This window comes from Rhinatrema bivittatum, chromosome 2 (genome assembly GCF_901001135.1).
Source record: "Rhinatrema bivittatum chromosome 2, aRhiBiv1.1, whole genome shotgun sequence".
Classification (NCBI taxonomy): Eukaryota; Metazoa; Chordata; class Amphibia; order Gymnophiona; family Rhinatrematidae; genus Rhinatrema; species Rhinatrema bivittatum.
The window spans coordinates 222,696,970-222,709,059 of record NC_042616.1 but is presented as its reverse complement, the minus strand read 5'-3'; the positions used below and the strand labels follow the sequence as shown (position 1 = coordinate 222,709,059).

Here is a 12,090-nt window from a genome sequence, read left to right as displayed (position 1 = left end):
TGTCCAAGGTCACAAGGAGCGAGAGTGGGATTTGAACGCTGGTTTCCCTGGGTTATAGCCCGCTGCTCTAACCACTAGGCAACTCCTCTTAGAAGATGCAGGTCCTAGATCACCGACTACAAAAATATGCAAGATAAGTGTCATTAAAGGCTTTTATTTTTTGGCCAGTTATTATGCAATAACTTTTCAATAATTTTTCAATCTGGAAGTGGACATTAAGTATCACGTGAAAGTGGACATCGAGTAACATAGAGTCATAAGAGACCTGGTACCTAATGATTTTTGAAGTCCTAATCAATGGCTCATAGACACGATAGCGAAATAATTTGTCTTAGCATCGTATGAAGGTACACATGGTCTCACATTGACATTCCTCATTAATAATTTGCTGCATGCATCTCTTATTCAGACCAATTTGGTAGCTCATGATTGCCAAGTACTGTCCAAAGACCATTCCATCTACACCGTGCATGTTTTCTTGTTGCTATAGTCACCACCACTCCTCAGTACCGTAGTAGATTATGGCTCACGTTCGGTCAGTCTTATCATTCAGTCAGCGTGCTCAATCGCTTTTGTAATCAGAGACAGCCATCTGGTTCTGCCTGAGTATTCTGTATTTTTCATCTGTGCCTGGGTTTGGCTTGTGACCACTTTTCATGTTCAGCCATTGAGCTGTCATTTGAGTATAACATCAACTGTTACAACTTGCAGCGAGCAGGTGATAAATACAGCACGTGATATTAATATTTATTTCCACAACAAGTAAAATATATAACAGTTATGCAGTTCATCTCAACTGATATATCGTCGTCGTCCCCTCTCTTCTTCAAGGTTCTATCTAAAATAATACTAAAATTCATTATTTGATAGCAAGAGCTGTAAAGGCTAACACATTTCCTCCCTCCTTCCCCTCTACCATCCCCCTTCCTTCACTCTTGAGAAAAAGGTAACCTCTCAAACATACCACAAAATCTGGACGGTTCTTAACAATGTAAATGCTAAACAATACCATGAATATATAAGAACTTGGAAACTGTCTGTTTAAAATATAAACTGTCACTATTAATCATGAAGTCCAAGGGATTATCTTATTTTATCTTTAGTTGGATTAGCACTGTGGGGTTTAGATGGCAGGGTATTAATATAAAGTTGCTGACGTTACAAACGTTTCCCAACATTGTGGTTTGCCGTCTCGTCCAGACAAACGTTTCATTACCATCATCTGAGGCAGCTGCATTCTCCACATCGTTAGGTTTTTGGCCATTTTTAATCACTTGCCAGCTTTATTCGTTGTTAGCTGAATCGTTTTACTGTTTCTCATTTTTCCGTTGTTAGTTTGATGTTTTTTGGGCCGCAGGAAATTTTCCCACATCCTTATTATAGCCCCTTCCGTTTTCCCGCGGAGAGAGTATGTGTATTGGACACTTGGCTGTTTTCGAACTCTGAACTCTTACAGGTCGATTTTAAAAGTGCAAAAATGGGCCGCCGGGATTTTTAAAAAACCCACAAAGTACGCATGTGTGTACCCATGCGTGTGTCAATAGTAAGAGGGCAGAAAAGGGGCGAGGTACGGGTGCGGATCAAGGGCCTTCTGGGACGGGGCCAACAGTTGCACGCATAACTCCCTCCTTTAAAACCGGAGACCGCGGCACGCGTCGGATTGTTATTGTCGTAACTTTACTGCTGCTCCAAATGAGGAGCAAGTCTGGAGATCTCGAGTTTTAGGGCCTACAGGACAGGGTGAGGGGTCTGGGTCAACTGGTGGGGGGGGGGGGGGCGCGTGCAGGATGAAGAACGAGAGGGGGTCTTTAAAATCCACCCACATACGCGCGTAAAAGCCGGCAAAGCCCCAGGAAAGATACACCAAGTACATTTTCTCGAGCAAACGCTTAAGATTAGGCGCATACTTACGTGCGGGAGGTGGTATTTTAAAACATACAAACGCAAGTGCGTGCATGATTTAAAATTGCGGCATATCTTGGCTTGCACGCCGATACGTGTGTGCTCGTTTTAAAATCGATCTGTTATGGTGTAGAAGTGATCTTGGATGCCATCATACTATGATGTCCTCTGATCCTTGTCTGGGCGCACCATGATAGTGCGTCCTGCATCTGTATCTTGAAGATGGGGAAGGAGGGTCCTGGCACCGGGTGATGGGCTCCAATGTATTTTAACATTGAAAAAAACGGACATGGGGGTCAATTCCTTCATTCTGAGGCTTGCAAGGAGGCTGATACACATCGCTATTTGGTTAGGCCAATTGCTATTCAAAGCTAAAGCAGAGGCTGCATGGGAAGCTGAACAGGGGTGAACAGGATGAAAATGGGGTTTGGACCTGTCCTTCTTCAAATCATAGATCCATTAATTAAGAGCATAAGATGTGCCATGTCACACACTGAAATATAAACCCTTTTTCCTATGAAAGGAGAGAATAAAATGGTGGAATTTTTTTTTTTTTTTTACCCCTATGAAAACCCCAGTCTGACCATGGGCAGAATTTCTAATCACGTTCATAGAGCATAGTTCTATTACCTCATAGTTCTATTACCTCATAGAGCATAGAGCATAGTTCTATTATCTCTCTTCCATAGAGCAACACTCCTGAGGACAGTCAATGCCTGTGTTATGGGAGGACCAGTCTCTCGTATTGTAATAAATGTACTTCCGAAAACGATTACCTTGCATGTTTGAGGCAGTGCTATAGATGTTAAGAGCATTTCTGCTGGGATATCCCTTGCTGCAGACTCATTGGAGCTTTTCACTGTGTAACCCTCTGGTTAATGCCTGTTTATCTTGGACAGTGTTTCCTTCCTTTGAGCAGAAGAAACAAAGCTGCTGCTTCTTAACTCCTCCACCTCCACCACTGTTTCCGCCGCCTCCTTTCTTCAGAGACCGCAGGAATTTTGTAAGTATTTTTTTAAAGTATTTTTTTTTTCTTTCCTGGATCTCTAGCACTATTCACGCACTTTACAAGCAACTTTGTCCGCAGACTTCTCCCTGAGAGTCCGATGTACTAAGCCATGCTAAACTGCAGTGCACAATTTGAGAAATATCATGCATTATTTATTTATTTTTTTAATCAGGACTTATATGCAAATAAGCCTGGTAGAAAAAAGCAAGGGTGGTTTTGCCACAGAAAATATTGGCAGAGAAGAAAAACAAAACAGCTACACCTCACTGATGTCTGATTATTTTCTTTTGTGAAATCTGACCTGTAAAGCAATTTTCAAGAATAGTTTTACTATGCGCTAATAGTTAATCAGCTGCTTTGCATAATTTTGCATCACTTTCACTCATTAATTTAAATTCAATTTTGCAAGTGTCACTATTTGTGAAAGCAGAAAATTTCTCAAAGTCTGCTTTGTCTGCCAACATTGCAAATAGTGCATGCTATCAGAAACAACACACACACACACACACACCACTGCCTTTTTTGCCTGCAAAGCAGACTTGGCAATGTTTTTTGCTGTTTAGTACATCTACATCAATGTGAGCTAAGGAAGGTTCATACGTTAAATAACTGAATCCTGCTCTCTAAGCAGGGGGTTACAAATGACCTCTTGTGTTATCTTAGCTGTGCCCTGGAAATATGGCAGGTTTGAAATGGAGGTTTTGAGGTTGCTCATCCACCTGCGGGCCTCTGGCAGGTCCCTTGGTCTCTGTGGGGCTGGCTGCAAGAGCGAGGAGTCTGTCAGCTCGCTTCTTGTTCCCTTTGACAGGAGTGTCTGCTGGTCCAAGGGGAGTCACGGGGGGGGGGGCCAGCATCTTGCACAGTTGACAGGAGTCACTGAGGCCTATGTGCTGTTGTATAATCAAATAGGCTAATGAGGGCCGGCATGAGGCTGTGCATAAGAGGAGCTGTTGCAGCCTACAAGGCGCAGCAAGAGAACAGTAGAAGCCCTGCTCTGGGCAGCCAAAAACTTTAAAATAAAAAAGTATAATTCCAAATTCGTAACATTTTCACTGATTCACTGCAGGAGAGGGGAAGACTAACATTGCCAACAGATCACCATTAGGGGTACTGGAATTTCCCTGTCCTGCAGTGACCCAGTGAAAGTTTCAGAATGAATTCTTCCGCTGTTGAAGCCTTGGTGCCAAGTGCAAGGCTCCTGCTGCATTTCTTTTTGATCTTGCACCATCTGTTTGGACTTCCCTTAAGCAAGGGCTTTTTGTATTTTAGACTTTTGCAACACATGAAGACGGCTGTTGAAGCCTGATTCAGTGCCACTCATGAGGAGAAATGACAAGAAGCAGGTGGCACCTTATATAGACTTAACCGATTTTCGAGGACAGAATCCACTTCATCAGATGCATCTGATGAAGTGGATTCTGAACTCTGTCCTCGAAAGCCTGGTAGTCTATGTAAGGTGCCACCCGCCTCTTGTCAATTTTTGCTACACCAGACTAACACAGCTATCCCTCTGAAGACTTTTCATCTCATGAGGAAAGACACCGCGTCCTGCGAAGTGCAGTACACGAGGGAAATCCGCCAGCAGCTGTGAGAAGAGAGACTGTGAGCGTTAGCGGAAAAAGAGAGCAGGCAGAGAAGGAGGAAACGAATGAGGGAGATTGACAGGAGTGGTTCAGAGGGCAATAAAAAAGGAGAGGTAATGGGGAGCTGCAGAATGAAGGCCCTTGGAGGTGAATAAGAGAAGCTTGAATTGTGTGCAGAAGTGGATGGGGAGCCAATGTAGTGATCTGAGAAGAAGGGTTGCAAGGTCGCGTTGCCGTAACCAGGCTTTTCAGCACCTGGAGCAGGCAGTCATTTTTGTGTCAAAACCACCTCACCCACCCCCCTACCTCCAGTGCTCAGTTCCCAGGTATCCTCCCCTTCCTCCAGCAGTTATCAGTTCCCAGCCAACCTGTCTCCTTTTCCTCTAACAGCTTAGCTTCTTTCCCACTGGGCCCCCATCCCCAGTGCCCTCCTCCCTGAGCTTCACCCTTGATACTGCCAGTGGTCTCCTACATGCTTGAAGATACTCAAGCACCATCAAGTGCTTAATCCCTCTGGCCCCCTGTTTCCTATCAACCCCCTGGGGTCCTCTTTCCCACTAACCCCCCTCTTGTGTCCTGCAGTGGCCCTCCCTGCCATATGATACACAAAGTAGCCCTCAATCCCCCTAGCCTCATCCTGCATCCTCCCAGTGGTCCTCAATCCACTCCCACTTCCCACCAGTGCTCAATCCCCAAGGTCCTCCACTGTCCTTAACCCCCTCCTATCTCCCTTGGTTGTCTTCAATCCCCAACTCCCTCCCCCCAATATTATGTTTCTTGTGGTCCTTGATCCTCCCAGTCTCATGCCAGTCCCACAGCGGTCCTCAGGCCCTCCCCCCTCAGTGCTTAACCTTCAGTTTCCCACTTTGTTTCTACCTCCTTCCTCTCTTTCCCCCAGAGATCTTCCAACACTAGCCACCCCCCCCCCCCCATATCATGCACCGCATGGTCCTTGAGAACCCCTCCCAATCCCTAGTGATCCTTAAGCTGCCCCCCCCCCCCCCCCACCATCCCTGGTGGTAAGAAATGTTCCCTCCAAGGAGTGAACCTGTGAGCGATGCTGGGAAATGTAATGAGCACTCGTTCACACGCTCAGCTTAGCGTGAACCATGGTGGTAACCAACTCCCTCCCTTCCCCCAAGAAAAGAGGAAGAAGCTACCCTCACTTAAGCTGCTCCGGGCTCTAGCAACTCTCCTCCTCGTCTTCTCCCTGAAAGGTTGTAGCACAAGCAAAGGGGAGAAGCAGCAACAACTGCAGAAGGTCCCAGTCATTCAGGCTCATGGGCCCTGGTCCCAACCAGCCCACTGTCCTTTACCTCCTCGATGGACGGAGATGAGGCCCTGTTAGCCCGTGCACCCCACTCTCCACTGTCAGGGGAGGAAATCAACCACTGCTCTCCTCTGGGTTTGGGGGGAGGGGCACCTGATCTCCTTTCCTTGTTCCCGTGGCGCTCTCTTTTCTCGGGGAGGGGGGGGGGCTGTGTGTGCAAGCACAATCCACCTGCACCTTCTCTGCTTTCACTACACCAGTTGGCGCGCGCTCTTGAAGGCGAGCTCGGGTGCTGGTGGCAGCCCCTTCCCAAGCTTTGCACTCTGGGGCCCTGCAAGATTGCAAAGACATTGGAGGAAGACAGGAGGGTTCTCTGCTTCCCAGTCTCAAACTGTATGAATCAGTGCCAATGTATTTATTCTAATTCTTATGTCTCAAGTGTTTTAAAATACAAGACCTGCAATCTTCCATTTCTCGATTTCAAATGATCATCTTCTCTGCATCCCCATCCTTCTGCTCCTTAAGCATCACCTGCATTTAACTGCCTCTCATCACAAGGTCCCTGCAATGATGGATTTAGGATTTTGGCATCCCCTAGGCACTGCTGGTGCTGTCGCCCCCCGCCACCTCCCTTCCCTCCTTCCACCTCCTGAGGTTGGACAACAGGGAGCAGAAGGTCTAAGGCACAGTTCCCCCCTAGTTTCCTGTGGCAGCTCAGGGGTAGATCCTGTGGCAAAAAATACATTCTGAAGTAAACTGGCAAACATTTCCATCTTTTACGCTACATTATAAAAATTGTTTTACACTATAATTAAGAGTATGTATAATTTTATTTTTATTGGGTGAACAAACGTGATCTCAAGTATCAGTACAGGGAAGAGACCTTAGGGATGGGGAGAGGAAGGGAAGAGGATCAGGAATGGGATGAGGAGAAAAGGGGGAAGAGAGTGAGAAGGAAAACAAAATTTGGGGATGGAGAGGATGGGAGAAGGGGAAGCTTAGGAATCTGGGATGGAGATGAGGAGAAAGAAGAGAGAGAGAGAGAGAGAGAAGCGCTTGGATTGAGGAAGGGGAGAGGAGAGGAGGAAGGGTTGGGGAGTAGGCTGCAGGATCTGGGAAGTAGGGAGAAGTAGGAAGGGAGGAGGAGGTTCCAGGATCTGGTGGTTGGAATCCAAGAGCAGGGGAGGGAGGATTTGAATTGCAGTGGGTGGAGAGCGGAGGAGGGAGGTATCCCTACCATTCTCTCGTCCTGCTCCTCCTTGCATGCCCTCTCTAACATCCTACCCAATATGACACACACACACACAGCACGAAGCACTCCTCTCTTACACACATGAACATTGCCCTCTACTCTTGTTCCCCTCTCTCTTACACACAGCCAATGCCCCCTCTCATCCTCCAGCCTCTCTTCCCACCCTCCAGTTTTCTCTACTCAGGCCCTCCTAATGTTCCCAAAGTGATCCCCCCTTGCTGCCTGCTGCAGGCTCTCCTGTTCCCTGCATGCTGCCTAGAGGGGAGGGCCTGGATCAGGAGAGAGAGCTGATCTCTGCTGAGTGAGATTCGGCACAGCTGAAAAGCAGTGACTGGTCATGCTGCTCCCCCCCCCCCCAGACTTCTGCTGCCCTAGGCACAGGCCTAGTCTGCTTATTGACAAATCCAGGCCTGGGTCCCTGACCTAAATATGACCACCTTATCTGCCAATATAGGTGAATACCAGCCCAGACCCTGCTCTAATTGCAGAAGCTCCATCTCAGCTGTGCAGGCATGGTGGGGGGGGGGTCATCAAAAATTTGGAAGAAGCTTTCCAAGAAAGCATCCCAGTTCAATAGCAGGGGGCTGGCTCACTCCTGTAGGGGAGATGCTTAGTTTAAGGCCTCCTAAGAAAACAAACTTAGTGCCAGTCACACCTTAACACCTTCACTAGGGAATTCTTGAGATACATTTTGAACCCAGCCAGCAGTGTGTTCATATAGTTAGGCGTATTCTTCCCTATGTGCATCACTTTGCATTTGTTCATGTTAAATTTCATCTGCCATTTAGGTGCCCAGTTCTCCCATTCTCAGAAGGTCCTCCTGCAGATTCTGAAAGTCTGCTTGTGTTTTAACAACTTTGAATAATTTTGTCTCATGTGCAGATTTTATCATTCATTGCTCCCTTTTCCAGACATAAATGAATTCGTTAAATATCACCAGATCCAGTACAGATCCCTGGGGCACTCCACTATTCACCTCTCTCCACTGAGAAAGCTGATCATTCAGTCCTACTCTCTGTTTCCTATCATTTAACCAGTTACCAATACACAAATAAGAACATTGCCTCCTACCCTATGACCTTTCAATTTCCCGAGAAGTCTCTCATGAGGGACTTTTATCAAATGCCTTCTGAAAATCCAGATAGACTACATCAGCAGGCACACCCTTATCCACACATTTATTCTCATCTTCAAAGAATTCTGATAGTGTTATGAAAATGTGAAATCAAACTTACGCTTCATGCCGTCAGACCACAAATATCAATAAGCACAAAGCCTCCTGGGGTTTGAGGAAAGCGTTTCCAAACCCAGTGAAAGGAGTGGCAGCTCACAAGAAGGGCAATGATGGAGTGCAGAGTTTGCAAGTTCACACTGCCTCGCTCCTAGCCAATGTTAATGTAAGACTACAAGGGAAACGGACATTAAAAGATTTGCAGGACCTCATGTAATAAGCCGCCCAACGCACAAGTTCGGTTCACCCCGCACAAGGGAAAATGTAAGCAGCACACTCAGTAAAGGGGAGAGGGGACTCTTGAAAGCATAGCGAGCAGCACTGATTTACTCTGTCCCCAGTCAGCGCCAGGCTTCACCCATAGTAACCTGCCATGGCAGGAGTGCTGAGGCTGCACACAGTGCACTAGTTGCCCACCTCCAATTTAAATAGCACATACTAAAATAATGCTATGGTGTGATGGGAGTATACGCTGCCCTTACAAACACAGGGGTCAATATTCAGAAGCCGTTTAGATGGCTAACTTAAAGTTAGCCGTCTAAATGGTGAGTTTTGGGATATTCAGCCACTTATGCGATTAAGTTATAGCAGGGTAAGTCATTATTCGGCTATTATTTAGCCAGATTAAAAAAAGGGTGTTCTAGGGTGTGACAATGTTACGCAACTAACTTAGACGATTTTCAGCTATTACTGCTGCTTCAGAGCAGGTCAAAAGTTATCCAGCTTTATGTGGCTGGATAACTTTATATTTAACCGTCCACATTCAAAAGAACATAAACTGGTTAAGCGATGATCCGGTTTTAAAAACAAAATCACATCACCAGCCTTCAGGCCTAAACCAGTTCCCTGCCTCCCTTCCCCCAAACTCCAGAGGTTCAGCCCTGCTGGCCCCCTCCTCAAAGCGTCCCATCTCAATGTAGAAAAAAATATATATTAGGACTGGGAGTCGGGGCTGGCCTCTTCCCTTCTCCCAGCCTTTCTCCCTGTTCTTGATTATTTTAGGGGGACCGTACTTTTGATACTCCTTAGAAGTTCACTATATAAAGCTGTTGTCCTGAGAAAACCTTTGCATTGTTATTTTATTCTACTCGGGACAGCACTACTGACAGGGTTCACACCCTTCTCCCTGCTGTGTGCTCTTTTGTGTGACCCGTATTTACTCCACACTAACTCTCTGCAACCTGCTTGATTATTTAGGACATAATGTTCTCTCCATGCTCCTCCCCCCCCAGCCCTCCATCACTCACGCCAACCCTTTCCCTTTCGCTTACAGCTCCAGTCCCCTCTCCCCCCCCCCCCCCCCACCGTACCTTAAACTGACATTTTCCTTCCTCCTAGTTTGTGGTGGTGTCCTACTGTGGTACAGACTAGGGCTGCTGCAGCGGGAATGTACGCTTCCATTGCAATAGCCCAGCAAAAGCAGAAGCACCAGGCCCGGATCGTGGTAGGACACTACCGCGATCCGGTCTGAATAAAAATGACAGTTTAAGGTATTGGGGGAAGGGGGTTGGAAGGGGAAAGTTGGGGGGTGGGCAGTAGGAGAGGGGGCCATTGAGAGAACATTGTGTCCTAAAATAAATGGACTCTGGGAGCAGGGAGGGGAGAGAGAGACCAGCCCTGACTCCACGTCCTCATTTTTCTTTTTGATGGGGCACTTTGGGGGATGGGGCGGCAGGTTTGGCCCTGCAGGGCCGAGCCTTTGGAGCTTGGGTGGGAGAGAGGCCTGTGAAGAACAACAATGTTTTGGTTTGTTTTGTTTTTTTAAACATGATTGCCACTTAACCAGCTATATTCTTTTGAATATAGCTGGTTAAATATGAAATTATCCAGCTAACCATAGCTGAATAACTATACAGGACCGGTGATATTCAAAAGAATATCCGGTTATCTATAAAGCTATCCGGCTAAGATTACTGGATAACTTTAATTGGGGATATTCAGTGGGATGTTTATCCCACTGAATATCCAGGACAAGATACACTGCTTTCCTTAGCCGGATAACTTGTCCACTAAACGGCCTTTGGAATATTGGCCTCACCAATTCTTCTCTTTTTCTTTTTTTCATCCTCCTTAGGGCGGTGGCAGTGCAGTGTTATTTCATCAAATCTTAAATATGTAAACTTGAGATGGCAAGCTGTGTGTACTAAAACTAATACTGATTGAAAACTGTAGCGTACAATACCTTCCAGGTTCTTCAAAGGCAACTACTGTAATTTTCTTTGCATCATTGACTCTGCAATGCTGCCATTTTGCATTAAGAACCTCACAAAGACCTCCCCCTGAAGATGAAAGTCCTAGTTACAGTGCTGTATATGTGTGCCGTTAAACGTACGTGAGCAAGTTACCGGTGACCGAGCTGCTAATGCATTTTCTGCAGGCCATTCTCTTCAAGCTCCACCTGCGTGCCTTATTCCTGTCTTAAATACATTAAGGGTGTCACTGGGGCTTTCACCCAGCTAACAATTATTTTAATGCTGTTCTCAGTATTACACTAAGGAGGATATTTTGGAAGCCATAGCACCAATGTTTTTGCAGAAAACATAGGCTTAATAATAGTTTGGAGTTCTGGGGCTGGAGGCTGCTGAATAAAAGATAATGCTGGTTCATTGCTGTGATTATACTCTTGAAAAGTAGTATGATGAGGTGAGGGATGGCTTATGTGCTTGTACTTGAACATCATTATAACTCATAGACCAGGGGTAGGCAACGCTGGTCCTGAGTTCCACAAACAGGTCTTGTTTTAGGACATCCAAAATGAATATGCATGAAATACTGTATATTTGCATATAGTGGAGGCTGGGAACTCTCTAGATTTCCTCTGGTCACTCAGGGAATTTTTATCAATTGCCTGTCTCTGGTGAAACACTAACAAGCTCCAGGCCTTTCTGTTTACAGCTCTAGCCACTCCCCTTCCTCAGTAAGCCTGAAGGGAACATGAAGCGAGGGGTGATTCTGGAGCAGGCGCTGCAGGCAGCATGTGGGGAGATACTAGAGAGAAGCTGCAACACACAAAGATCAATCTGCAGTTGTGATTACAGGACTTGGGACTCACTCAGCTGAAGGTACAATGAGGGTACACAAGACTTAAAGGGGAGTAGAAGCAAAGAGCATGCTATTGTCAGGGAGAGAAGAAGGGGAAGAATGCTGGGATCATCCCTGGAGAGGGGAAAAATGGCAATAGTGGGAGAGGAGAAGAGAGAGAAAGTAGAGCTTAGTGGTTGGGGAGGAGGAGGTGAAAGAGAGAAAGCTAATATGCCTTATTACTTTCCCTGCCCCTTTCCTGCACCCACCGCTAATAAACAGCAATCTCAGGGCGACCACAACTCAAAAGTTCCCAGGAATGAATATACCGCATACATATTCATTGCGACTATCCTGAAAACCAGACTTACTTGTGGCACTTGAGGACTAGAGTTTCCTACCTGTGCCATAGACTGACACCATATCCTTGTCATTGTTCAGATTGTGAAACTGTACTGATTGCTCTAGAGTCTTCATGTAACGTCTACAGCTCCTTTTTTAGGAATTCCATTAATATGTTGTGTATGTTATTTTGTCTTGAAGCTGGAAGACCTAGATTTGAAGCATTTGTATCTAGAACTCAAGCCTGCGATACCTTTATGTATACCAGGCCCACCAGGCCCACAAGGGCCTCCAGGTCCTCAGGTTAGTACTTTCAACATTGCCATTTATTTTTAATTCAAATTCCATAAACTCTGCTTAAAGTCATCAACCTAGTTCAAAGTTTATTTTCCATTGGTTTATCTTAGTTCTTATTTTGCATGAATGAACTAAAATGTTTATGCACAAATTGGAGAAGAAGTGGCCTAGTGGTTGGAGGAA

At 46.0% G+C, this 12,090-nt stretch overlaps 1 protein-coding gene across 1 annotated transcript in view; it reads left to right on the top strand.

Moving 5' to 3' along the window:
• The window catches only part of COLQ (collagen like tail subunit of asymmetric acetylcholinesterase), a 193,976-nt gene that overhangs the window by 54,164 nt on the left and 127,722 nt on the right, over nucleotides 1-12,090 (top strand). The window contains exons 2-3 of the mRNA XM_029589208.1: nucleotides 2,802-2,905; nucleotides 11,812-11,913. Of these exons, the coding sequence (XP_029445068.1) occupies nucleotides 2,802-2,905; nucleotides 11,812-11,913 (206 nt within the window). The remainder of the gene's footprint in view (nucleotides 1-2,801; nucleotides 2,906-11,811; nucleotides 11,914-12,090) is intronic.